At 48.5% G+C, this 26,108-nt stretch overlaps 1 protein-coding gene across 3 annotated transcripts in view; it reads right to left on the reverse strand.

Annotated features, from left to right (window-relative positions):
- Window positions 1-25,280, reverse strand: part of ITPR3 (inositol 1,4,5-trisphosphate receptor type 3) — an 85,199-nt gene extending 59,919 nt beyond the window's left edge. Inside the window, exons 1-2 of one of the 3 annotated variants that reach the window (XM_030561376.1) lie at window positions 24,866-25,278; window positions 8,817-8,887 (exon numbers count right to left, since the gene is read on the reverse strand). In XM_030561376.1, the coding sequence (XP_030417236.1) occupies window positions 8,817-8,887; window positions 24,866-24,954 (160 nt within the window). In that variant the 5' untranslated portion in view covers window positions 24,955-25,278. Of the gene's footprint in view, window positions 1-8,816; window positions 8,888-24,865 lie in introns of those variants that run through there. The other 2 variants (XM_030561378.1, XM_030561377.1) reach the window with 2 other exon arrangements.
- Window positions 25,281-26,108: the final 828 nt, after the last annotated feature.

A 26,108-nucleotide genomic window follows, 5' to 3' on the forward strand; every position in this document is an offset into this window, starting at 1 on the left:
CATTCCCCCACAATGTGGTGGTTTACCAGGGTTACTGATAGAAACACTGTTAGCCTGCAGCAGCTTTTATCCAAGGATTTCAGAATGCTTTCATTAATTTGTTAATTAGGTTGCAAAGGAGCCTCGTGAGCTATTAAGAGATCCAAACCACTCCTCAACCTCTGGGGATTTGCAATCCAGAGCTGAGCATTAGAGCTGGCTGGGAATATTTTTGCAAAATGATTTTGCATCGAAAAATGCCAATTTACCGAGACCAAAATCATTCGCCAAACTGTCAATGCTTCCCAAGCTGCTTCCCAAGCTGTCCAGTGGAAAACAGGTTTATGTTTTGAAATTAAACTTAATAAGACTAAAAAAAGTTTTAAAATGAAAAAAAATAGGAACAAACATTTTGATTGACCCAAACAAACCAACCAACCAGTTTTTCAGTTTGTGACTATTTGAGATTTCAACTTTCCATCCCAATTTGAGATGGGCAAAACTCTTGAAAATATTCCCAGGCCAGGAAAACAGTTTCCCACCCAGCTCTCCTAAACATGGCAGCTCATGCCCATCTTAGTATTATCCCCATTTTGCAGACAGGGCCACCAAAGCACAGAGATACAGTGCCTTGCGCACCGTCACACAGAAACCAGAAAGCCTGTAGCAAAGGCAGGATTTGACTCCCAGCCCTGTGCTCTAACCACTGTTTCACCCACCAACCCTCTGCGAGGGAAGAGTTAATAGTGGCAGGCTGGGGGAAGTTCTCAGACAGCATTAGGTTAGTTTCACCACTGCACTCCTTGGAGCAAACCCAGGGCAGCACACCTGTGCTCAAGTAGATCATGGCAGGGGTTAAACTGAACCGAATTTAAACACCTGGAGAAACCCCCTGAGGTGCAGGAACTAGAATCTTCCAGTGCAAAGGTTGAGCACAGGAGCAAATACATTGCTGAAATGTTTCAGGCCTGGCCAATCCAGCTAGGTGCTAAGCCCCTGCAGAATGCTGAATGTGCACAGCACCTGACAGGTGGTACTCAGCACCGGGCAGAATCACTCCCCACATGTCCTTGATCCATATACTCACACACAGCAATTACGCTGTCTGTTACACCCCACACACAAAAGTCCATTAAAAAAAAAATCACACGCTGTCATCTGCCCAACACCATGGAGGAGTTAAACGCCTTGTTTGCTTTCTCCCAACATGCCTCAGCGTGGGGCTGTGCCTTTCACAGGAGCCTGGGGGAAAACCACAAAAAGGCAAGCGAACAGGGCCTGCCGGGCTCCGTTCAGAAGGATGTGTTGCCCTGGCCAGCCCAGGCACTACACAGCTGAACTCTGCCTTTCTAGCCTCGGGGCAGCTAGAGGGATAGACTCCCAAGGTATTTTTCAAATCATTGGGCAGATTCTCACTTGCATGACATCCCCTTTAGGCTGCTCTGGCAGCAGCAAGGGGCCTTAAAGGGGGCAGAAACAGCTCCTTGAGAATCCCTGTGTGGTGTAAGGGGTCTATACCAGCACTGCACCCCAGCATAGGGGTTGGATCAGTCCATGGCCAGAATGCAGTGCTTTATGGCTACACTCAGCTTCCTGGGGCCCCTAGGAGCTATGGGAAGCAGGGCATAATTTAGAGCAGAGGTTCTCAACCTTTCAAGGCTACTGTACCCCTTTCAGGAGGATGATTTGTCTTGCGTACCCCCAACTTTCACCTCACTTAAAAACTACTTGCTTACAAAATCAGAAACAAACACACAAGAGTGTCACAGCCACTATTACTGAAACATTGCTGCCTTTTTCCTTTTTACCATATAATTAGACAATAAATCGGTCGGAATATAAATATTGTACTTGCATTTCAGTGTACAGTATCTAGAGCTGTATAAACAAGTGACTGTCTGAATGACATTTTAGTTTGTACTGACTTTGCTAGTGCTTTTTATGTAGCCTGTTGTAAAACTAGGCAAATGTCTAGGATGAGTTGATGTACCCCCTGGAAGGCCTCTGTGTACCCCCACAGGTACGTGTACCCCCGGTTGAGAACCACTGAGTTAGAGCAGCCCTGAGATTATTCTAACTTACACCAGGCAGGGCCCTGCACAGCCACAAAAGGCAGAGAATTCAAAGAAGGCTTAAAGTCACCTTAAGCCCCCGTCTGTCCCTTGCCCAAGAGTGACAATGGAGGAACACACAATCAGGATCATTGTTTGGGTTTTTTTCCCCTCCTCTTTCACAGGGAAATGTATGTGACTGCTACTTTCCTAGCCATTATAACAAGGGGCTGAACACTAGAGTCTGATTAACTGAAAAGAGCTGGGCCGGAACTGAACCTTCAAACTCTGGAGGAGTCTGGATCCAGGATTTTGATCCAGGCCCATCTCTAGGGAGGAGAGTCTCCTGGCTGTTAGGACAAGGAACCATGACTCCTTAACTGCTAGCACAGGTTTCACCGCGATCACCTTAGGCTGCTCCCATTCAAGTCAAAGACAAGAGCACCACTGGCATCAGGAGAGCAGGATGGTGTCCTGGTGCTGCATAAAGCTCGCTGGCTTTTGCTCTCAGAGTCAAATGTTTGCAGCCTCAGGATGGCAAAGCAGAACCACATACTTGCAAGGTCTGTTCCACCTAGAAAGCCTACCAAAGTCACAGGACACAAGGTTAAGAGTCGAGGGGGAAGAGTTGCACCCCAAGCTCAGGAGCTTTTGTCCCCATTACATATCTTTCCATACCCAAAGCAAACTGCTCACTTTTACTCTGGGTCAGAGCAAGGGAAACTAAGTGAGGACCAGAGTAAAACCTGCACGTGAGAACACAGAGAAAGAGAGATAGAAAGTGTGTGGTGTGTCCCAGATCACGCTTAATCAACCCAAACACACAAAATGGCAGCTGTCCTGCAGCAGAAAGCAATGCCCATCACTTTCTATTTCAATTGGATACAAGGAGAAACTCCTACTGCAACATGTAATGATGGCTGTGGAACTCACTGCTGTAAGACACTATTAAAGCAAACAGCTAAGATCTGAAAGATTAGGCACACAGCACTGGAAGTTACCATAGCCAGGATAAAAGAGACACAAATAATAACAACATTCATCATCAAGAATATAACCTGCAGCTGAGGAAAATTTCTCTCCCCCTGGGACACTGTGGTATTGCATCCTATCTGCATTACTTGCAGTGTACACCATGCTGTAGAGTGCCTGGTATATTCTGCATCTGGACTACACCATCTAATCAAATTAAAACAGAAGCTCTTTGGAGTAGGGACTGCTGCTTCCTTTATATTTTGCACAGCGCCAAGCACCTTAGATGCATGCCATAAACACTAATAATGCACAAGGAGGTGTATTGTGGGGGAGGCATGTTTATACCTTCCTCAGATGCATTTGGCTTGGGTTTTGGGCCATCCCAGTACTGCCCTCTGGCAGCCTCAGGGGGTGACAAGGGGTGCACAAATTACCCAGACATGGGCAAAATGGGAAATGTTTGCATTATTACTTGTAGGTAGTGTTGATGTAGCCGTGTCGGTCAGGATATTAGAGAGACAAGGCGGGTGAGGTAATATCTTTTATTGGACCAACTTCTGATGGTGAAAGAGATGAGCTTCTGAGCTACATAGAGCTCTTCTTCAGGTCTGGGAAAGATAGGGAGAGTATCATAGCTAAATACAAGAGCAAACAGAGAGTTAAGTGTAAAAGTAGTGAGCACATATTCTAAAGGTCCCCTCAAGGCAAAGTGGCCCGTTCACACTCCTGCAGTCATATGTCTAAATCCTATGTCTTCATTCAGACCATGATTTTCAGTGTCTAGCAAAGTTATGAATTTAAGCTCCCAGGCTTGTCTTTTGCAAGTGTCATGCAGGTTTCCTTTGAGGATGACTGAGAGGTCAGATACGGAGCAATCCCTTTGTGAAAAGTCTTCACCCACAGGTAATATGGTGTTTTTGTCTTTCCTGCGGAAGTTCATTCGAGGGTGTATTGATGGTCTGGTTTCACCCACTTAGTGGTGGGCACTGATCATTGTATCAGTGGAGATATGTTTGCAGGTTTTGCATCTGTTGCTCTGGCAGGCTCTGGTGCCGCTTTGAGTTGGTGTGTCCTGGTCTGTGGTGAGCTTGCTTCAAATGATGAACTTGGAGAGGTGTGTGGGGGGGGGGGTTTAAGCTGGGGTCCCCATCAAGTTTGAACTGTAGTCATTTGATGATAACCCATATGGGTTCCAGTATGCAGTGGTAGGTGACAACTAGTGGTGTGCAGTTAGAAGGGGTTTTATTTCTGTATTGAAGCAGGTTCTCTCAGGGTATTTGTGTGGCCTGTTCCACAATGTGATCTACTTTTCTGGTGGACTGTCCTTGTTTGGCGACAGCGGTTTTAAGCGTGTTAAGGTGCATATCCTGGACTTTCTCCTTGGAACATGTTCTGTGGTATCTGAGTTCCTGGCTGTAGATAGCAGATTTCTTGGTGTGCTTGGGATAGTTACTGGATCCGTGAAGGTAAGTGTGCTGATCTAGGGTCTCTTGTATATTGTTATCTGAAGGGGAGGGCTGCCCAGAGGATTCAGGGGGCCCGGGGCAAAGCAATTTCGGGGGCCCCTTCCATTAAAAAAAGTTGCAATACTACAGAATACTATATTCTTATGGAGGTCCCTGTGAGTCCTGGGGAAAATTGCCCCACTTGTCCCCCCATTCTGGGTGGCACTGCTGAATGGATCCATTGCTGACACTGATCATGGTGTCCAGGAAGTTGATGCTAGTGTGGTAGTGTTCCAGAGAGAGTTTAATAAATGGATGGTGGTGTTGAAGTTGTGGTGGAAATCTAGGAGGGAGTTTAAGTCGTCTGTCCAGAGGATGAAAATATCATTAATGTATCCCATGTATTTCATAGGTTTGGTGGTGCATTTGTCCAGAAATTCTTCAAGTTGGCCCATGAAGAGGTTGGCATATTGGGGAGCCGTCCTAGTAGACTGTTCCCATGGTTTGGACAAAGCGTTTGCTGTTGAAGGTAAAATTATTATGGGTGAGGATGAAATGGATGAGTTTAATGATGTGTTTGGGGTGGATATCTGAACGTTGTCCATTGTCTTGTAAATATTTGGGGCAGGCAGCTATGTCGTCATTGTGAGGGATGTTGGTGGATAGTGAAGTGACCTCCATGGGAGGTTGTTAACGTTGCAGACTTTGTGGAAGAAGTCGGTTCTGTTGTGGAGGAAGTTAGCCCTTTGTGCACTAAGTGGTTTGAAGATGATTTCTATGAGTCCCAGTATTCCTTCAGTAAGAGTGCTGTGGCCAAATAGGATGGGTTTGCCTGGGTTCCCCTGTTTGTGTATCTTGGGAAGCAGTTAGAAGGTCTCTGAGGTGGTTTAATGGGGAATGAGTTGGTAGGTCTTGGAGCTGTTTTGGGAAGGATTTGATGATATTCTTAAATTCCTGGGTAAATTGCGGTGTGGGGTTGTCTCTGAGTTCTTTATAGTAGGTGGTGTCAGAGAGTTGTCAGTAGACCTTGTTTATGTCGTTATTACAGTTGAGGACTATGGTGGTGTCCCCTTTGTCTGCTGGGTTGATCATTATCTAGTGGCTAGAATTCAGGGACTGTATAGCTGTCCTCTCGGCAGTGGAGAGACTATGGTGGATGCGATGTTTGTTAAGGACTTCACAGTCTGTTTTTTTCCTGAAGCAATCAGTGTCATGAACAAGACTGTGGTTTCATCCGCTTGCGATGTCAAGTCGGACGATTCTTTTTTCTAGTGTTTACCAGTGGGGATGTGGCAATTGTGCATGGTCTCGGCCCTGTTGTGAAAGACTTCTTTGAGGCGGAATCGGCGGAAGGATTCTTCCCATTCTCCACCTGTTAGCACAGTATTAGGTTCTGTGGTGGGGAGGGAAAGTTCAGTCCCTGAGAGAATACAGCTACTTCAGCTCCACTTAGGGGCAGTCTGGATAAGCTGATGATGTTTGAGTGTCGTGTCGTTAATTATTATTTAACATTTAAACTACAGTCGCACCTGGAGTCCTCCACCAAGTCGAGGCTCCACTGTGCTAGGCACCGTATATATATCATAATGGGACCACATCTTCCAGCCGAACACAAGCATCTGCAAGACCTTCTCGCTGTCCTCCTTCAAACCCCTCTTCTCTGCTGTAGTGCCTCCAATCAGCTTGGCAATGGTGGTGCCATGACCTCTGCCTTCGCTGCTCCTTGTGCTTCCTCCATCGGTTTGTCTGCATCTACCTAGCATCTCTTGCTCTGTTCTTAGACTGGAAGCTTTTGGGGGAGGGCCTCTCATTTTTGTTCCATGTCTGTATGGTGCCTGGCACAAAGGGGCCAAGGGCCATGACTGGGGCACCTAGGCACAACCCACAAGACAAGTAATAGTGTCCGCTTTTCCGTTCCGCTATGCCGTGTGTGGGAGGGAAGGCAGCCCCGGAAAGCCAAATTCCTTCAAGAGCAATATGGCTGAGCTTGAAGTGCCTTGAAGGCCAAGTCCAAGGAGGGAGTCGCAGATCCCAGTGGCTGAGAATCCCTGCTCACTCGTCTTGCCACCTCTGCTTACACCACAGAAAGCAGTGGAGCCATGCCCAAAAGGAGTGAAGAGGAAGCGAGTGTCTATTGCTCTCCTCAGCTCACAGGCTTAGGGGCTGGAAGAACTGGGTCAGAGACCTGACTCTTGACCCAAGTCCCAACCCGGAGAGGAGCTGGCAGCTGAGGATTGGACACAGAGGGGCTAGAAAATGGAAGGTGTCCAGGAAAGAGAGAGGAAAGTTCTGGCTTCACCAGCCCATTTCCACAAGCCAGGAGCCGCCCTGCTCCTCGCTTGATTCATCACCTTTTCCATTTGGATCGGGACTCCAGAAAGCCAGCTCACAAAGGGAAGCTCTGCAGCGGCTGCATCTCATTGAGACGGGAAATAATGACTGAGGCTTGCACCAGGATGGGGTGGGGTGGCTGGAATGTGACAGCTAAGGACGGATGGGGATTTAATGCATCTTCCTAAATCCTGCCTGCCTGCCTCATGAAAGAGCGGCTTAATCTCTCCCCAAGAGGTGCAGCTAAGCAGGGCAAGCACTAGGCCTCTGGCACAGTTAGTTCCTAGAGCCAAAAATCCTGCCACAGCACAGAGGCTTGTTGCCGTCTCTGCATCCCTCCCAGTTACACATCCCTTCCTCCTCCGAAGGGTTTTGCTCCACCAACAGCCAGGATACATGAATGCAGGCACAGCAAAGAACATGCCTCATATCAGGCTGACCTTCAGAGAGGAAGGATGGATTGTGGTGAAGGCACTGGATTGGGACTCCAGAGACTGGATTCAATTGCCTGCTCTGGCTCTGACTCCCTGGGCCTTGCTTCTCCACAGGGCTAATAGACCATTTCATCATCTGTCTGGTCTATTCAGATCACAAGCTCTTTAGGCAGGGACTGTCCTCACCTAGTACAATGGAGCCCTGACTTCACATGCTATTCTAATAGAAACGAAAACCATCATCTCTAGCCATTAAGGAACCAGATCTGGGGAGGGAGGAGTACAAATTCTCCTTTTCCTTCACAGCAAAGCCCAGGCACTGTAAGAGTCAGTTTCTCCAAGTCATAAAGCCAGTGGCCACTGGAGGAATCAAGAACAATATTCTGGCCTCCCATGGTTAAGGAAGATGAATTCAAACTGGAACAGGTGCAGAGAAGGGCTACCAGGATGATCTGAGGAATGGAAAACCTATCTTCTGAGATGAGATGCAAAGAGCTTGGCTTGTTTAGAAGCCTGAGGGGAGATATGATTGCTCTCTATAAATACATCACCGGGGAGGGAAAGGAGTTATTTAAGTTAAGCTCCAGCGTGGACACAAGAACAAATGGATACAAACTGGCCATCAACAAGTTCAGGCTTGGAATTAGAGGAAGGTTTCTAACCATCAGAGGAGTGAAGTTCTGAAACAGCCTTCCAAGGGGAGCAGTGGGGCAAAAAACCTAACTGGCTTCAAGACTGAGCTTGATAAGTTTATGGAGGGGATGGTCGATGGGACTGCCTATGATGATATGTAGCAAATCTGCTGCTAGCACTCGCAGGTATCTCCAATGGCCAGTGATGGGACACCAGATGGGATAGGGCTCTTAGTTATTACAGAGAATTCTTTCCCAGGTGTCTGCCTGGTGGGTCTTGCCCACATGCTCAGGATCCAGCTGATCACCATATTTGAGGTTGGGTAGGACTGGCAGAGACCTTGAGGAGTTTTTGCCTTCCTCTGCAGCATGAGGCACGGGTCACTTGCAGGTTTAAACTAGTGGAAATGGCAGATTCTCTGTAATTTGAAGTCTTTAAATCATGATTTGAGGACTTCAGTAACTCAGCCAGAGGTTAGGGGTCTATTACAGGAGTGGGTGGACAAGGTCCTGTGGCCTGTGATGTGCAGGAGGTCAGACTAGATGATCATGATGGTCCCTTCTGACCTTAGAGTTTAAGAAGTCGGAAAGGCTACGAGGGTGCAGGATGATTATTTCCCAGCTTGACAGTCCTGGAGACTTGACAACTCTGTCAATCCAGAGCATGTGTGGCAGCAGGGCAAGCTTCCTCGACACTGGTGCACAAATGGCATTCCACCCTAATTTAGAGAGGCGCCAAGGACCTACAGGCCATTCAGTCCCTGGCCTCTCTGCTCAGGCTGCCAATACTGGCACCAATTAACACAGAGGAGGAGGGGCGGATTTGCAATATTGATGCCTGTACTACTGCTATAATAGAAGAGAGCAAGCTGGTGCCCACATTCTGCAGCAGAAGGTAGCGTGCCCCAGTAGTAGGTTTCATAAGGAACACAACAGTAGCAGCTCCTCAGGCACCACATGGCCTCTTACCCCGGAACTTCTTGGGTGGATTATCCAGATCGCCAGCTGCCGGCTCCACCACGCATCGATCATCCACCAGCCTGGAAAACAAGCAAGCAAACAACATTTTAGAGACAATCACATTACAGCCCAGACTTCAGCTAGCTAAGCAGCTTCGCCACAAACCACAGAGCTGCAAAAAAAGCTGCGCTATTGTCATATGTTTCTAGTCTAAACATCACTAACGTTACACAAGGCTCGATCCACAAGATGACTTCCTGTGTTGTCTACCTAGATATTGGACTCTATAATACCTATCACCATAGCAGTTAGGTCCTCAATCAACCTACACATATCAGGATCCTCCTGGGTTTTTCACTGTCCAGTGTTATGGGTTGCACACTTGCCCATTTATTAGTCCACTAGGATGAACCACTGCAGATATGCCTTGCTGGCAAAGCTTCTGATGTTCTCTCTTGAGAATGCCCCCACTAGAACTCCGGGCACGTCTCCTCCATGACTTATTCACCAACCCAGGCTGCAAAATCTCACACATAAATCCTGACGGGGCTATTAAAAGGGAATCCCATACTTGGCACCAGAGTCTCTCCACACTAAGTATGGCACAGAAATAGGTGGCTTAGTAACAGACATCATGCCTCCTGGAATAACTGTAGGGTTCCCGGCAGTATTTTGGAGCTTCTGCTTCTAACCCCAGCACAACTTGGTGGGGAAAAAAAATATGAACCAACTGTGCAAGAGGAAAGCATGGGACAGAAAGATGGGCTCCAGAGTGGAGCTTTCTCAAAAGTTTGGGAACATTTGGACCCGCTTTGCCCTGGGCCTCTCTGTAAAACACATCCAGTTAACTGAACTATTCTGAAGGGAGTTTTGAGCTCAGTTCTCATCTTCTCCAAACCAGTTGAACCATCCCCTTGTTTTAGCCTGCACGGCTCTAGCCCTTTGTATGTAATTATTCCGCCCTGATATGATAATTCAGGATCACATAACTTGCTAGGCAAGCATTCCCGTCTTATTAAATGTGCCACTCCATGCTCCTTGGGCCTTGCAATTCTATGTTACAGCCACCTTTCCTTCATGCTTTCGGTGGGTCCTCCAAGAGCCACCACTCCTCTTATTTCCAAGCTAACGATCAGATATTATTACTGGGGAAGAGAATGCAATGGCAATACTGTTATGCAGAGGTGCTGGAACAATTTTTATAGTGAGGGTGCTGAGAGGGATTGAACCAAACTGTAAATCCTATATATAATGGAAACCACTTCAAGCCAGTGCTATTATGGATGAATAGTTGATACTAAAAACTAGGGGATCACACACTTCGGTGCTTCTGTCAGCTAAGCTCACTGCACACAACAGGGACGCACATCCTTCCATTTTCTTCACTAGGTCGCTGTGTGCTCCCCTTCCATCCCTCTCTATTTCAGGGACCCCAATACCACTTCCCTCATGCCCAGGTCTCTGCATGTCCCCCCATTCTCATTCCCGGGGCTCTGGGTATGTCCCCTCAGTTTTAGGGGCATACGTAAAAACGTCAGTAGTTAGTTAAGCTTGTATAATTTCTAAATTGTTGAAATAAGTCTTTTCTTTCTGCCTGGGAGATAAGTCATTCAGGATGTCAATATTTAAAACTCCATGTAGATAATGGGCAGAGATGAAATGAGGATATTATGCAGGAAGCCATTAATAGATGACATCAACCGACGCTTTGATCTATAGACAATTACAGACCTCATTAAAGATGATAGGTCTGCTAACCAAATGCCCGGGGCTCCATGTTCCCCCTATTTCCTTCTTTGGTGCTTTGCTGATTTTCAGGAAAATCCATAGAGTTCTGCCCTTTGATGTCTAGAACTTTCCCTGACATTTTGGCATTGATCGGATATGGTGTTTAGATGTTATTGTGCTCCAGATAGACAGAGAAATGCCAGCCTGTTGAGTGTAGGGCTTTGCTTTGCCAAACAACAGACCAAAGCCATACCTCCCTCCCCATGATACCTGATCCAGAACATGCCCAGATTCTGTTCTGCCAAACAAAATAGCTTGACAGACGAGGGCTTGCAAAAGCAAAGCCACACCCTGTTTTGCCCCTCTCTCATCTAAGGTTACTCAACTGCTGCTCCACATGCCTCACACCCTATCTAAACACAACACCTTATAGGTGTCAGGATCTCCCCCAGGCCCTGCAAGGAGGACCAGGCATAATTGAGAAACAAGCTCCTCCAGTGAGGCAAGACACACCTGCTATGCTACTTCATCCTTCCATCCTGGCCATTGGGAGAGACATGCTGCAGGAAACTGCATGCTCTGGTAAGCACCTGTCTGCCTATGGGCAACATAAGAGCAGCCATACTGGGTCAGACCAACAGTCCGTCTAGCCCAGTATCCTGTCTTGTAACAGTAGCCAATGCCAGGTGCTACAGAGGGAATGAACAGAACAGGCAATCATTGAGTGATCCACCTTGTTGTCCATGCCTAGCTTCTGGCAAATAGAGGCTAGGGACGCTCAGAGCATGGGGTTGCATTTCTGCCCAACCCTGTTAACAGTCATCAATGGACCTATCCTCCATGAATTTATCTAGGTTTTTTTTTAACCCTGTTATAGTTTTGGCATTCACAACATCCTCTGGCAAGGAGTTCCACAGGTTGACCTGTGCATCGTGTGAAGAAGTACTTTCTTGTGTTTGTTTTAAACCTGCTGCCTATTAATTTCATTGGGTGACCCCTGGTTCAGGTGTTCTGTGAAGGGGTAAATAACACTTCCTTACTCGCTTTGTCCACCTCATTCATGATGTTACAGCCTCTCTCATACCCCCTCCCCCAGTTACCTCTCTTCCGAGCTGAAAAGTCCCAGTCTTCTTTAATCTCCTCATACGGAAGCTGTCCCATTCCTCTCATCATTTTTGTTGCCCTTCTCTGTACACCTTTTCCAATTCTAATATCCCTTTTTTTGAGATAGGGCAACCAGATCTGCATGCAGTGTTCAGGGTGTGAGTGAACCACAGATTTATGAAGAGGCATAATGATATTTTCTGTCTTATCTATCCGTTTCCTAACAGTTCTTGACATTCTGTTCACTTTTTTTATTGCTGCTGCTGCACACAGAGCAGATGTTTTCAGAGAAATCAGAGGCTGTTCCCCCCCGCCACAGGCTGCTTAAGACACTAACTGGCTTGCCCAGGCGGAGGATTGCTCTATACTCCTCTCTTGTCCCCTAGAGGCTGCTGCTCCAGCTCGGCGTGGAGACACCTTAGTAAGGTTGCAGAACGAACCACAGGCTGCCATTGCCTGAGCTGAACTTGGTTTGGGCATAAAGAGACTCTGCTCTCACCCCCACTAAATTCTGTCCTCACTACATGACCAAGGGCCAGCCCCCTCTCTGCAGTAATCCCACTGCGATCAATGGGATTATGCCATGGAGCAGCATGGCCCAATCTAATGATGGCAGGTAGAATACAAGGAGGGAAAGTTTCCCAGCACTCTGCCTTTCAGGGCACCCAGGATAGCACCACCCAGCACATCCGCAAGCGCAGCTCAGACCTTCCAGCTTGCTCCCCTGAGCTGGAAAAACCACTCCAGCTACCTAGCAACATTCACATCCGAGCTCCTGGGAACAAACTGAAAGGACTGAGCAGTGCTTGGGCCTGCGCTTATACACTGACATTCTGCGCTGTCTGCAAACAAAATAGATATTCTGTTTGCACACAACTTCCCTCTTCCTCCTCGTCTGAGCAGCTCTCCATCAGCAGCGCTCTGGCTGTGGGGAAAATTCCTTTCGATTGCTCCATCCAGAGGAATTTGGACTTTGCTCTAACTCACGGGGACAACCTGAGACCCCAAAGAGAGGAAAATGACACGGCATCCTTGAAACAGGAGGCCTGGGCAAGCGGTGACCAGAGAAGAGGTGGTTATAAGAGAGAGAGCCAGGATATACTGGTATAAATCCAGAAGCCAGTGGGGTTACTCTGGATTGACACCCATGTGTCTCAGAGGTCAGAATCTGGCCCAAGGTTTTACCAACACCTCCTTCAAGTGACCTCTGACCTCTCCCTCTTCATTCCCTGTTTGCTGGAAGCCTGGGACATGGACGCAGAGTCTCCTGTTTAATTCCGTTGGATGTCTTTTAATGATATTGCAACAGAAACTCTCAGGCGCCTTAGACATCAGTACAGCACCGGGCACAACAGGGGCCTAAATTAATAGTAATAAAGTTTTATCTGCCACACTGATTCTGCCTGGCCCTCTCCCCATTCTCACCAAGCTACTCAGCAGCAGGTTGGAGAAGCACGACCCTCCAGTAGTTGAGTTTATTGGGAATTGGTCACACATAGCTCTATCCAGTAACCACTGCCAGGACGTGGGTTACAGACAGATCCCCTAAACTGGGAGCCTGATACGAAGTCCATGAAACCCATGAGAAAGACTCCAGGTGACTACACTAGGCTTTGGAGGAGAGGATGGGGGATGGGTTGGGCCTTGTACTGAACCAGTGCAATGTCTGTGAACCAGTGTTGCACCGTAAGGAGGACGATTGTGCTGCTGGAGTTGTAAATGACATCAGAAGTGCATTCACCTGTTGTCAGCTCCCAGGCTATCATCACAGGGCTTTGTGAGTCTTGGTGGTTTTCTTCAGGCACCAGCTCCTGGAGTCATGGGATAATCCAAGACTCTCAGCTTTCATTTAAAAAGAAAAGCAAGTCCCTAGCCCTCTGGTTGCAGAGAAAAACTTAAAGGTTCAAAAACCAAAAAAGTAAATTAACCCTTCCCCTCCACCCAATGTGTATTATTTTCAAATCTCACAATCTTAAGTCCATTTCATGACAGGGGATGGTGAGGGAGGCTGACTCATGATTTTTGAACACATGGAGTTGCAAGTAGCGTGGATGAGAAGGTGAGAGGATAACAGAGACACTTTGCCCAAGACCAGCATACTGTCTGCAGTGCGCTGCTAGAAGTAAGGGTGTGCTGCTAGAGTCTAACCTGACATCAGAAGAGCGTGGCAATGCTAGAGTCTCCAGGGGGTGGGCACAGGCCAGAAAGGGAGGGGAAAGAAGGGAGCAGAGAGGAAGAGAGAGCCATATACAGTGAAGTGGGGCAGGGAGGGAAGCTGCATTTTGCACAGCATGCACAGGGGCAGCGCAAGTGCAATGCTTCAATCAGGCTTGAGGTTTTATTACCCAAGGGGGCAGATTGCTCAAACAAACCTTGACTGTAGTCAAATGGGAGCAGTTAGACTGCAAGCAAATTAGGGGGGTTCCCCCCTTATCTGTAGCCCAGGCTTCCTATGTGTACACACTTCCTCTAAAGCAGCTAATTACGGTCTCCCCTCCTGCCTTGCCGTTCCCCAGCTGTAGCACTAGGAGGAAGCTAGAGATACGCGAGAAGGGAGAGTGCCTGTACTCTGCCCTCCCAGCTGGCTACATGCACGCCAGGAACGCGGGTATGTGGAACACACACAGAGCCTGGTCGAGAGGCCCTTGGGCAGGTTATACTCCTGGCAGAACGAGCGTGGACTTCAGCGTGGGCTCAGCCGGAGTAAATCCCGAGGGAGCGATGTAGGACTTTATCTCTGGAACGGGAAAAGCCTCCACTGCCCCTGCAGCCACGTGCAGATAGCTCAGCGAGAAGTGGAACGGAGGAGACGTCCTTAAATGAGAGCAGCCAGAATTATATAGATACTCAGCAGGGACCCAGGCGGGGCCTGCAGAAATTGTCCTTGCTCTTTTGTACATCTAACTTCATCAAAAAGCTCCAAGCAGACGCACTTGTCTCCCTCCCTCCCCGTACTGTAATCTGGATTGTGCGCTGATAAACTGGGAGTTTACTAGCTCTGCTACGGACTCACTGCCTGTCCTTGGGCAAGTCCCTTCGGCCACAGTTTTCAAATTTAGGGCTGGGATTTTGGACAGAGCTGATGGGGTTCAGTCAGTCGCCCAAGGACTTTCAATGGGTATTGGATGTCTGATGCCCTTAGGCCACTCAGTCCTTAACTAAAGCCAGATTTCAAAGGTACTTAGGTGCTTAAAGATGCAGCTCCTAAAGCACCTGGGTAAGGTTGGCCCCTAATTCCCATTCATTTCCACAAGAGTTAGGTGTCTTTGTCTAAAGGATTTGCTCTAGGAATTCTTTTGAGGAAATTCTATGGCTGTGCTCTGCAGGTGGTCAGACCAGATGATCACAATGGTCCCTTCTGGCCACAGAATCTCTGACTCTAACCTTCTTTGGAGCTTTTCAAATCCCAGCAGGTGTCCAGCTGCACTTTTAGGTGCCTAAATAAAAGTGGCCTGATCAACTGCAGATCCAAGCACCCCCAGCTTCCGCCGACTCCAGCCAAGTTCCAAAATTTGGGCCTGAATGGCTTTTCACCTGCATTTACCACTCCCTAACACAGGGTTAACAACACAGACCCAGCTCGCTGCAAGTCTAAATTCATTAAATGATCACAAAGGGGATTCAGATCCTTTGATCCTGGGATTACAAGCTCTATAGGAATGCAGAGTCTTATTTTTATTAAACTGATACCCTGGAATAACATTCTCCCATAAAACACCTGAAAACAAAGGCTCCTAATGCTGTTGACATGAGTCATCCATAATAGCGCAGAGGCAGACATGACTCAACTCATGCCTGGTATTAGATGCCACTTTTTGGTGTGCGAAAGCTCACACAGGTAGAGCTGCCCCTCCTAGCAGAAGAGTATGGAGATGTGGAAGCCAATTTACATTCTGGATTTGGAAAGCTGCTGGCAGGGCACTGGGGTGCTAAGATAGTTGCTAAAGTTGGTCTATAAATGAGAATCAGGCCTTCAATGTTTAAGCATCTGAGGAAGATACATTGAGAAGCAGCAGCCCAATGTGTTTGTGAAATAAACAAATCATGCCACCTTTTTGTAAATTTCACCCTTTGGGACCTTAACCAATGTAGGGCCTGATGCTGTGTCCTGTAGTTTAATGCCCTCCATCCAGCAAGGCACATAAGCATCTGATTAACTTTAAGTACTCCTGTTGATATTAATGGGACTACTCGAACACTTCAAGTTAAGTACATGCTTAAGTGCCTGGCAGGATCGGGGCCAGCATATTTGTCCGTTGCAGGATCAGGCTTTTAATGGATAGTTCAGTGGAAGCAGCAAATTTCAGCACTTGAAACACATTTGATAGGTCCCTAACTTTTTCCCAGGGGAAATCAGCCATATATAATGACACTAGCTCTTAGGAAAAAGCTTAATAACTTTTAGAACCATTTGGCCAGCAGAACTAGATTCCTTGGGAAGATGAAGTGTCACCACATCAGGAGAACAGTTGTAGCCTTCAACAGAGGTGCATTGGGCTGGATGGGTTTAGAGAAAAGGGGGCCAAATTCTGCTCTTAGTTCCCTGCAGTAGCACCAGTGCTTTTGAAAGCAGATTTGAGCCCCATGAATTCAAGCTTGCTGCAATGCAGCAGAGATGGACAATCCAAGCTTGCAAGCCAAAGTACAGTAGGGCAGTAGCATTGCGCTAGTTAAGGTGGAGACTAATTGACCGTCTAGCAGCCAGTTTTCTTAAGTGCCCAAAATAACTGTGTGAGTAAGTTGCAGCTTACTCACCAATACCCTGCATGAGACTATCTCCCTGGGATGGGGCCTGCACATGCATTGGAATGGATCCTGGCAGCAGCATTAGAACGGTGCACTCATCACATCCCGTGAGCTCTAAGTTACTGAAGTGCTTCCAGCTGTCCGGTTGCAGGGAAGTACTGAGTTGGTGGCTGTATTTCTTATGGCACTGAATTGGGGATTAAGCAGGGTTAGCTCAACTCTTCTGGAGCCCTTTAAAAACCAACCACCATGAAGCGAATGTAGTGCTGAGGACAGGGACCTGCTGCACAACTCCGAAGATGAACGTCCTCCCTTCACAGAGCAGAGACAGCACAGATGCTTCTTCATCCCACCTTTGGGAGCCCTGTTCTGACCTTAGCCTCTCTGCAGAGGCTGCTGGTAACGGCACTGGATTAGTGCTGGTTCTGTCACATGGATAACTGTACTCTAAGCTCTGGCCCAAAACCAGCAATGCCTCTCCCACAGGTCACAGTCACCAGCTGAAGTTAACTATTGGTCTTTTCCAGGCACGGCTGGATTCAAGCCAGCCTGTTGAAAGCGAAAGTCTCTGTATCCCTTTACCAGCCCCCAAGCCAGCCAGTCCCCCATCGGCCTCTCTCTCGTCCCACTGAGGACTACACCACTCTGTCTACAACCCCTTCCGAGAGGGACATGTAGAATCACGACCGTGGCAGCTACAAAAATGGGGCTGTTTGACTGAGCCAATCTCAGAGCACCACCGGCAGGAGGAAAATACACTTCCTCAGTGTCCCTCTCTTCTCCTAATTGCCAGGAGGCACGCTCTCTTGGACCCGGAGGCACAGTTACCCTTTATCCAGCTCCATTTCCCTGAACTGCCCCACCTCTTCAATCCACCTGCAATCACAATAACAATTATCAAAGGCGTGATTTCAAACTAAACAACAGACACTTATTCACGTATGTTTACACACAGCCCTTCCCTTCTGCGAGGCCCAGAATATGCAATATGCATGCCCAGTGACTCATGCACACCTGCTGCTTGCCCTACAGTCCATGAGCACTATTCTTCAAGTGACTTAGCTGTCCAGCCCCAGGCATTGTATTCCCTGGAGACCCCTGAAAGGGCTTGCTAATGGGTGTGGCCTGAATCAGCTCTAACGCTACTTGCCGTGAGAAACTGAGCCCAAAATGCACTTCTCCACAGCCCGGGTTCCATTTATTCTGCTTTGGCCATTAGAACTCAAGGTTGGAAGTGAGATGGCAAACAGCAAAGAGGCAGGAAGTGATTAAAGCATGGGCTCTAGTCCCTATTTGGCCCTGGACTTGCAGTGTGATCACATTAAAAAAAACAACCCAAGCCTTTGTGCCTCAGTTTCCCCATCTATAAATGCAGATAATAGTTGTCAGTTTTGTAAAGCAGTTTGAAATCCTTAGATGGAAAAACCTCTCTCAGTACCTAGTATTACTTACTACCAGCAATAACACCAGGGGATCTGTCATATCTTGGGGACACCTCTCCAGATTCCTCACCAGGATTTTGAAACCACCGAAGAAGACACTATCCTCCACAGACTCCTTCCCAGGTTTTGCAGTGAGCCCAGTGCCAGGCTTTATGCCTCTAGTCGCTGCCAGGCAAGGTACCTGGGCAGGGAGGGTCCATAAAGCTCAGAATTCTGTACCTCGTGATCAAGGCTCCATGCTTGGTTTCAAGCAGCTAAACAATAACCACAAACCAGGATTGTGGGGAGGGTGAGACTGTGCGAACGAGCCGCACTGGTGGTAGGTGCTCAGATGCTCCAGCGCTGATGGCAGTATAAGCAGCTTCACAGAACTGACCAGACCTGGCCCTAGCACCAGATGTCCCTGTGTAGACTTTGGCTGATGGGAGGGCATGGCTTATGTGTCCCTGCTTCCAAAAGTTGCCTTAAGGCGGCACTCCAGGAAACAGGTCAGCTTTCACGCCATCCCACTGTCGTCTTTTAGTGCTTTGTGTCTCTTTCCTGGAAGCATTTTCCCCCGCAAGGAGAAATAGGTCACTTGGGGATAGAGGTGGCATTGGCCTCTGATGAGTTCCAGCAGTTAAATGCTCCCCCCATCACTCTGCATGGGATGCTTTTAATGGCATTATTACTTAACACTTAATATGTCAGGCACTGGGAGGGGGCCTTAGTGGTTAGACCGCAGCAACTGTCAGGACTCCTGGGTTCCATTTCCAGCTCTGGACGGAGGACGTGCTCAAAGCTCAGAATAGGAAACTGAGAGGCAGGATTCCTGGGTTCCTTTCTCTCTCCTCAGCCACCGACTTGCTGTGTAACCGTGCGTCACCTGTAACAGCGGCAATAACAAAGATCACTGCCTCACCGTAACATGGGGGTTGGGAGGTTTTCTTCGTTAGTGTCTGTAAAGACTTCTGAGATTTCCACTTGCAAGGTGCTGTCTGAGAGAAGCATTAATACTACAGAGGGAGATTTGCTGAGGCAGAAAGGGGACTTAGATGCTGAAAGTCAAAAGGAGGTGGATGCTTAGCTACCCATTTTGCCTTTATAAATCTCACCCTGAAGTGATCTGTAGACGTAGGACAAGAAATGAAAGTATATAAATTAGAAACATTTCCTAAGTGGCGAACCTATACATCTCCTACGTTAGGAGGACTAAGGCACCAATGAATTGACTAAAGCTTTTCTCTCCCAAACCCTTTGCTTAGCAAAGCGTGTGACATGCAACTCCATGACCTTTTTGTCCTGAGCTGTTTGAAACTCCCGTTTCTTTAGACATCTTTTGTGGGCAGCAGCCAAACGACTTTCAGCCAAGTCATGCAGCAGCCGTTCCCCTCAGTGCATAAGTCGCTTCTAATCAGGTCTGGGGGGCGGATTGAGATCAGGGTTCGGGTTTCTCCATCAAATGAGCTCCTGGAGGGCGTACAGCCAGATAAAAACTACCGCAAGGTCTGGCACCATTAATGCTTCTTCCCCCACCCCCACCCTTTTCCTCCACTGAGTTAATGGGAAACCTCTAAAACACTAACACTATTGTTAAAGGGTGTAACTGGCGCTGTTGGTTGGCCCTAGGATAATTCTCCCCACACATCTAGTCACTGCCACTATCTTAAATCTTTGGAGATCACCCTTTCATTTCTCCAGGGAGTCTTTAATTATCTCCTCTATTTGTTCATACTTTGTCATTTCTTCTGATTTCAGCATTCTGGCTAGTTTTATGCTCCAGACCAGCAAAGTGCTTAAGCACCTGCATCGCGTTAAGAAAGCGAGCAGTCCCATTCACTGCAGCAGGACTATTCAGGTATGAAGATGCCTAAAGGCTGTTCTAGACTGAGACCATGACACCACATGTGACTTGGGGGAACACCTTGTCTAGGGGTTAAAGCAGGAGACTGAAGCTCTGAGTGCCCTCAACTCCCATGGAAGTCAGTGGGGTTTGAGGAGGCTCAGCATACTGCAAAACTCAACCCTGGGTGTTAGGCTCTTGAGTTCTATTTCCGGTTCTGTCACTGAGTGCCCTTAGTCAAGTTTCTTCCCTGCTCTATGCCTCAATTTCCCTATCTGTATGATGGGGTGAATGATACCCTCCCCAGACAGGCTGGGGTTGTGAGGCTTAATTAACATTAACAAAGGACCAGATTCTGATAGCCTTACTCCACAGAGGGTCCACTGATCTCAGTGAGGTTGTTTGAAGAATAAAGAAATATACAGCATGGATAAAGCTATCGGAATCAGGCTAAAGTGCTTGGAGATCTTCCCATGAGAACTGCAAAGTGATGGTGTTTACTCTTAACAAGGGTCTTCATTCATTGACACAACAGACTCCAAGAATATAAGCTCACACAAGCCTTCATGCTGCCACAACAAAAATTGAATAGGGTTCCCTTGCAAGGTAGCAATATAACTTGCACTCATGTGTGTTTATGTAGGATATAAGCTTAGAGATTAGTTCGCCAATAGGTTCCTTGGCCACTGCATGCCATAACTGATAGCTCAGTCTATTTCGGTGGCAAAAGCTTGATAATGACCATTAACTGTTCAAGATGCCCTTTGGCCATATTCTGGTCAAATTAGAACACAAGATCAGCCATACTGGGTCAGACCAAAGGTCCATCCAGCCCAGTATCCTGTCTTATGACAGTGGCCAATGCCAGGTGCCCCAGAGGGAATGAACAGAACAGGGAATCATCAAGCAATCCATCCCCTGTTGCCATTCCCATCTTCTGGCAAACAGAGGCTAGGGACACCATCCCTGCCCATCCTGGCTAATAGCCATGGATGGACCTCTCCTCCGTGAACTTATCCAGTTCTTTTTTGAACCCGGTTATAGTCTTGGCCTTAACAACATCCTCTGGCAAGGAGTTGCACAGACTGTGTGTTGTGTGGGGAAAAAACAAAACAAACCAAACAACAAAACTTTTGTTTGTTTTAAACCTGCTGCCTATTAATTTCATTTGATGATCCCTAGTTCTTGTGTTATGAAGAGTCAATAACACTTCCTTATTCACTTTCTCCACATCAGTCATGATTTTATGACTGATGATTTCATATCCCCCCTTAGTCGTCTCTTTTCCAAACTGTAAAGTCCCAGTCTTATTACTCTCTCTGCATATGGCAGCCATTCTGTACCCCTAATTATTTTTGTTGCCCATTCTGAACCTTTTCCCAATTCCAATATAACTTTTTTGAAATGGGGTGACCACATCTGCACACAGTATTCAAGATGTGGGTGTACCATGGATTTATATAGCGGCAATATGATATTTTATCTTATTATCTATCCCTTTCTTAAATGATTCCCAACATTGTGTTCTCTTTTTTGACGGCCGCTGCACATTGAGTAAATGTTTTCAGAGAACTATCCACAATGACTCCAAGATCTCTCTCGAGTGTTAACAGCTAATTTATACCCCATCATTTTATATGTATAGTTGGGATTATATTCTCCCCTTAGAAACGCACACACACACCCACACCCCTTCCCATTGCCTCCACTAACAAATCATGCTATTGTCCAAGGGCAGAAGTTGGCCCTGTGCCTTCCATCCCACCAGAGGCTCTGAGCTGTAGCAGGGGGATGCTTCAGCTTCATGTACTAACAAGAGAACAAGTCCCACAGTTTAAGACTACCCCTAGGTAGATGGCTCATCACAGACAGCAAAAAAAATCACAGAACTTCAGCCAGAGCAATTCCCACTTCATAGACCGTTTGTAAAAATTATTTGTATTACCACAGCATCTGGAATTCCAGTCATTGTGCAAAACACAAAACAAGACGACTGCCCCTGCCCAAAAAGCTTCCAATCTAAATAGTTAAATCAAGTTCATTCCCCTGCATGCCTTTGAGGATTGTTCCTTATACACTATTCGTATGAGTTCTACCAGTCTCCTTTTAAATGACTCGAGCAACTACTAATCCTGGTTAGTGTTCTGCCCCATTACAGCCACCAGAGAAATTCTCTGGAGGAGGAGATGTAAGTTCCATTTCACCAGGTGTATCCAGCCATCCAACACCAAAGAGATCTTCAGAAAGGCCTCTCAATGTCCCCTGTGAGTGCTGGTTTTATTTTTCCTACATATGCCTCTGGGCCAAGTTCCGATTTCGCTCACACAGGTGCCAATCTGCCAGAACCCCAGTGATGTCCATGGAACGGCACTGTCGTAAGCCCCATGACAGTGAGAGGAGTAACTGGGCCCATCACATGGGTAAACTGTTTCAGATACAGTCCTACCCGTAGCCTATGCTACATAACGCTTCCACTCATTATGGTCGCTTGGCACCTAGAACCAGCTTCTGTCATTCAAGACACTCCAGCTAACCAAAAGGATCACACTTCAGATTCTCTGTGTCAGCAGTTCACCTTCCAGGACTGCAGCTTACTTTCCTCTCTGCTCTCTGGCTGCTGCTAGGGAGGATGTCAACACAGACGGATGGGGAGTTTCCGGTACCCTGCTCAGCTGAGTTTGAAGTGCAAAGGCCAGGGCTAGCTAGTTCATTTGCTAGTCAAATAGCTTAAACAAGATGCACACCGTGAAGAGAGCTCGGGAGATGCACTCTCAGCAAGTAACTCCACTTCTTTATCACAGCAATGATTTAAAGTGTGATTTTGCAGTTCCTAGCATCAAGTACAAGGATTTCATGCCCTGGTTACAGCAGGGGTGTAACTGGGATAACAATGAGCAAAGGAAAAGATCTCAGTCCAAATACAATGTCCCAATAGGGAGATCTGTTAGCGTGTGGAATCATCTCCCAAGGGAAGGAGTGGAAACCCCATTGCTTGAGTCACTGCCAACAAGACTGAACAAACCAACCATGGGGAAGAGAGACCTGGAGAACTGACCATAGGGGACAATGCTGCATCGGCCTGGGAGGGCCCAGAAGGTCCAATAGGCCTGTGTCAGACATAATGTCACCAATCTGGCATACAGGCTACTCAGAGCAGAACTGTGGAGGTTAAAGAGAGTCTGCGTCAGTGACCGGGACAGCTTTAGCATGGAGCCAGGTGGCCAGCGTAGAGGAGATCTCACCAAAATGACCTTGGGAACGTTTTCCCCGCTAGTTCAGGGCCATGCACAGTACTTGCATGTCTGCATATGTATGTGTAAGTTTGCGTGCAGTGGGTCTGTTTATATGTGTGAAAATTTATGTGGGGTCGGGAAGGAAGTTCCCCCTGGTCAGATTAGCAGGCAATTGGGGGTGGTTTCAACTTCCTTTCCAGCATCTAAGTGTGGGTCATTTGCAAGGATTCTGCCATTGAAGGGTCTTGGTGCATCTCGGTCCCTCCTATTCTCTGCCTGTAGCACAGTACTAGCTTAGTCTCTCATGGGCTATAATACATGAGTCTCATTTCAGTTGTTGAGTTTAGGGAGTGGGGGGGGGTTGGTGGCCTGTGATGTACAGGAGAGCAGACTGGATTATCTGGTGGCTGCCTCTGGCTTTAAACTCTATGAGCACATTGTACCGTGTGTTCATGTACGTATTTATAAACTTGGGTGCATGATTGTAAGTGTGTTTTGTGTGGACACGTGCATGTGTCCGTATCTGCCATCGCTGTGTATATTTACACCTGTGGCTGTCCATAGGCAAGCGTGTGGAGCCGTGTGTGTGCATCAAGGTGCGTGAGATGACATCTTATGGGATCAAATTCTGTTGGCGAGAGAGAGAAAAACTTTTCTATGTCGCTCGAAATCTTCTCTCATCAGCAGAAGTTGGTCCAATAAAAGATTCCCTCATCTGCCTTGTCTCTCTATTATCCTGGGACTGAGACAGCTACAGCTACACTGCAGCTCTGTGTGTGTCAGCAGGGACTCAGTCACAGAGAACCATAGGGTGTGTTCATGTCCAGCAGCCTGAATAAAGAATCCTCTTTGCATGCAACACAGCCCAGGCCTGCCTCCTCACTATGCCACAGGGGAATCCTCTGAGCCTCTCCAGGGGACAAAAGACTCCTGTGGGGTAGTTGGGGAGGAAAAGAAACTAGTGTAAATGGAGGGGAACCTTTAACACCCGGGACACAAAGTCATGCACTACCCAGCCAGTCCCCAAGTTGTATCATGGATTTCCTGGCACCACTTCACTAGAGTGGCTTACTTGGGGGAAAGATCAACAAGAAGTTGCCCAAAGCAGGGTGTCAGAGGGTGTGTCCTCTGGCCCAGAGCTGCCTTAACGTCACCCAAAAAAAACCGCAGAGAGAATAGTCTGCAGAGTCCCAGGGTTAAGGATATAGCCTTCTCCTGCCTCTCCCAGTGCGCATGGTTCAAACACCACGCAGGGGAATCATACAAGTTCAATATGGGAACGACCTACCAAAGCATCAGCACAGACCCTCACAGGTGCAGGATACAGCCTCCCTGCACTGCCCCGGAGCAAGGACCAAAACAGTGCTTAGTTTGGAATGAAAGAGGTGCCAGGGCTCAAGCAATTTAACTTTCTTAACTGATGCAGCAAGCGGCCCAGAGGTGCTGGAGCTTCGAACTGCTCAGCCCTGGCACAAATGAAGCACTGGGACCATTGGGTATTTAACGGACCCAATGCTTCAATATTAGCCTTGCCCATGATCTGCCACGGAACCTTGCTAGCATGTCCCGGTGCACCTCACCCCTACTCCCCAGGGGCAGGGAAACAGATCCCAATTCCCACCCCAGCAACAGGCAGGGGGGAAGCGCAATTGGCACACGCGAGGGGACGGGGCTTCAGGCGGGCAGCAATTGTCACACTGGAGCAGAGTCCAGGGCCACTCAGTCCAGGATCTTGCCTCCAACAGCTGCTTCTCAGAAAAGTGCAAGTAACCTTACGGCAGAATCCGCCTCCCCCTGACCTCTCTAGTTCTCTCTAGCGCCTTTGACCCGAGGCAGCCAGCCAGCCCTTTCAGCCTCTACCGAGCCACACCGGCACTTCCTTTTTTTAACATAAATGAAAATAATCCAGCTCACTTAGCAGAAGCCCCCCCTCCGGTGCAGCCCCCCCTCCGGTGCAGCCCCCCCAGGCGCTGGTCCACTCACCCCAGCGTGCTGATGAAGCCATTGACCGACCCTTCGGCGTAAAGGGAGACGATGTCCCCGATGTGCAAGAAGCTGGACATCTCATTCATGATTCCCACGACCTGTCCCCGGCGGCGCCCTGCTTCCCGGAGTCGCGGTCCTCAGCCCAGTTCCACCACCACGTGGGCGCCCCGGAACCCGCGGTCCAAAGGATCCTTCCCCACCCCCGGAGCGGAGCCAGGAGGGGAGGGGGGGTTACATGTGCTCCCCAGTGCAGGAGCGCGCAAACAGGCAGCGCTGGAGCTGGGCTTGGAGGGAGGGGGGGAATCAATTACAGATTTGCATGAGGGCTCCGGCATAGTTTGCTACCTGCAGCCAATGACAACCGACCAGGAAGTCCTGCTGAACCCGAGCATGCAAATTTCGCCTGCATGGGGTGCCCCGCCGTCCCAGGCCCCACCCCTTCTCCCTCCAACTGGGGGAACTGCTTGCTGCCCCGGAGCGGCTCCCGTGCGCCCAGGATCCCCATGCAGCGGGGTGGGGGGGTTGACACACACACCCAGGTCGCCGGGGCTCGCTCCCACCGCGCCCGTTCACACAGGAGAGCGAAAGCTGCTCCGCTTCGTGCAGCCCGGGCGGTCACGCTGCGCTTGTCGCTTCCTGTACTCGGTGCAGGAACAGTTTGTATAGTGTGTGTGGGGAGGGGCGGCTGAGAGCCATTGAACCAAACTAACCCCTGGATATGATGGACATCGCTTCAAGCTGGGGGGGGGAAGGTGGCAGCACCCCCAGTTCCAGCACCTCTGTCCTGTGTGTGCCTAGGTGGGGCAACCAGCTGGCGAAAGCCTTGGGGGCAGGTTCTCTGCCTTCCCCTCGAGTTTAACTAGCAGCCACTGGCTGGCACAGGCACCAGGGCGATTTCACCCCAGCTGATGTATTTGCATGTTGGTCCTGCACCAGATCTCAGGGAGGCCACTAGGAAAGAGGGGTAAACTGTGCAATGGGGCTTTGCAGCCCCCTGCCCTCCCCACTCCCTACAAAAGCCAGGAATCCGGACTCCTAGTCCCCCTGCTCCAACCCCACTCTCTCAGAGCTGAGAGCTGAACCCAGGACTCTGCCCTCCCAGCTTCTCCTCTGTTCTAACCCACGCACTCCCCTCCCATCACAGAGCTGGGAACAACCCCAGGGTGCCAGCTCCCAGTCCGCTTTTCCCTCCTAGATGTGGGAGTCCTGACTCGCAGCCTACCCTTCTCTAATCCACTAG

Source organism: Gopherus evgoodei, chromosome 4, assembly GCF_007399415.2.
Source record: "Gopherus evgoodei ecotype Sinaloan lineage chromosome 4, rGopEvg1_v1.p, whole genome shotgun sequence".
In the NCBI taxonomy this organism is placed as follows: domain Eukaryota; kingdom Metazoa; phylum Chordata; order Testudines; family Testudinidae; genus Gopherus; species Gopherus evgoodei.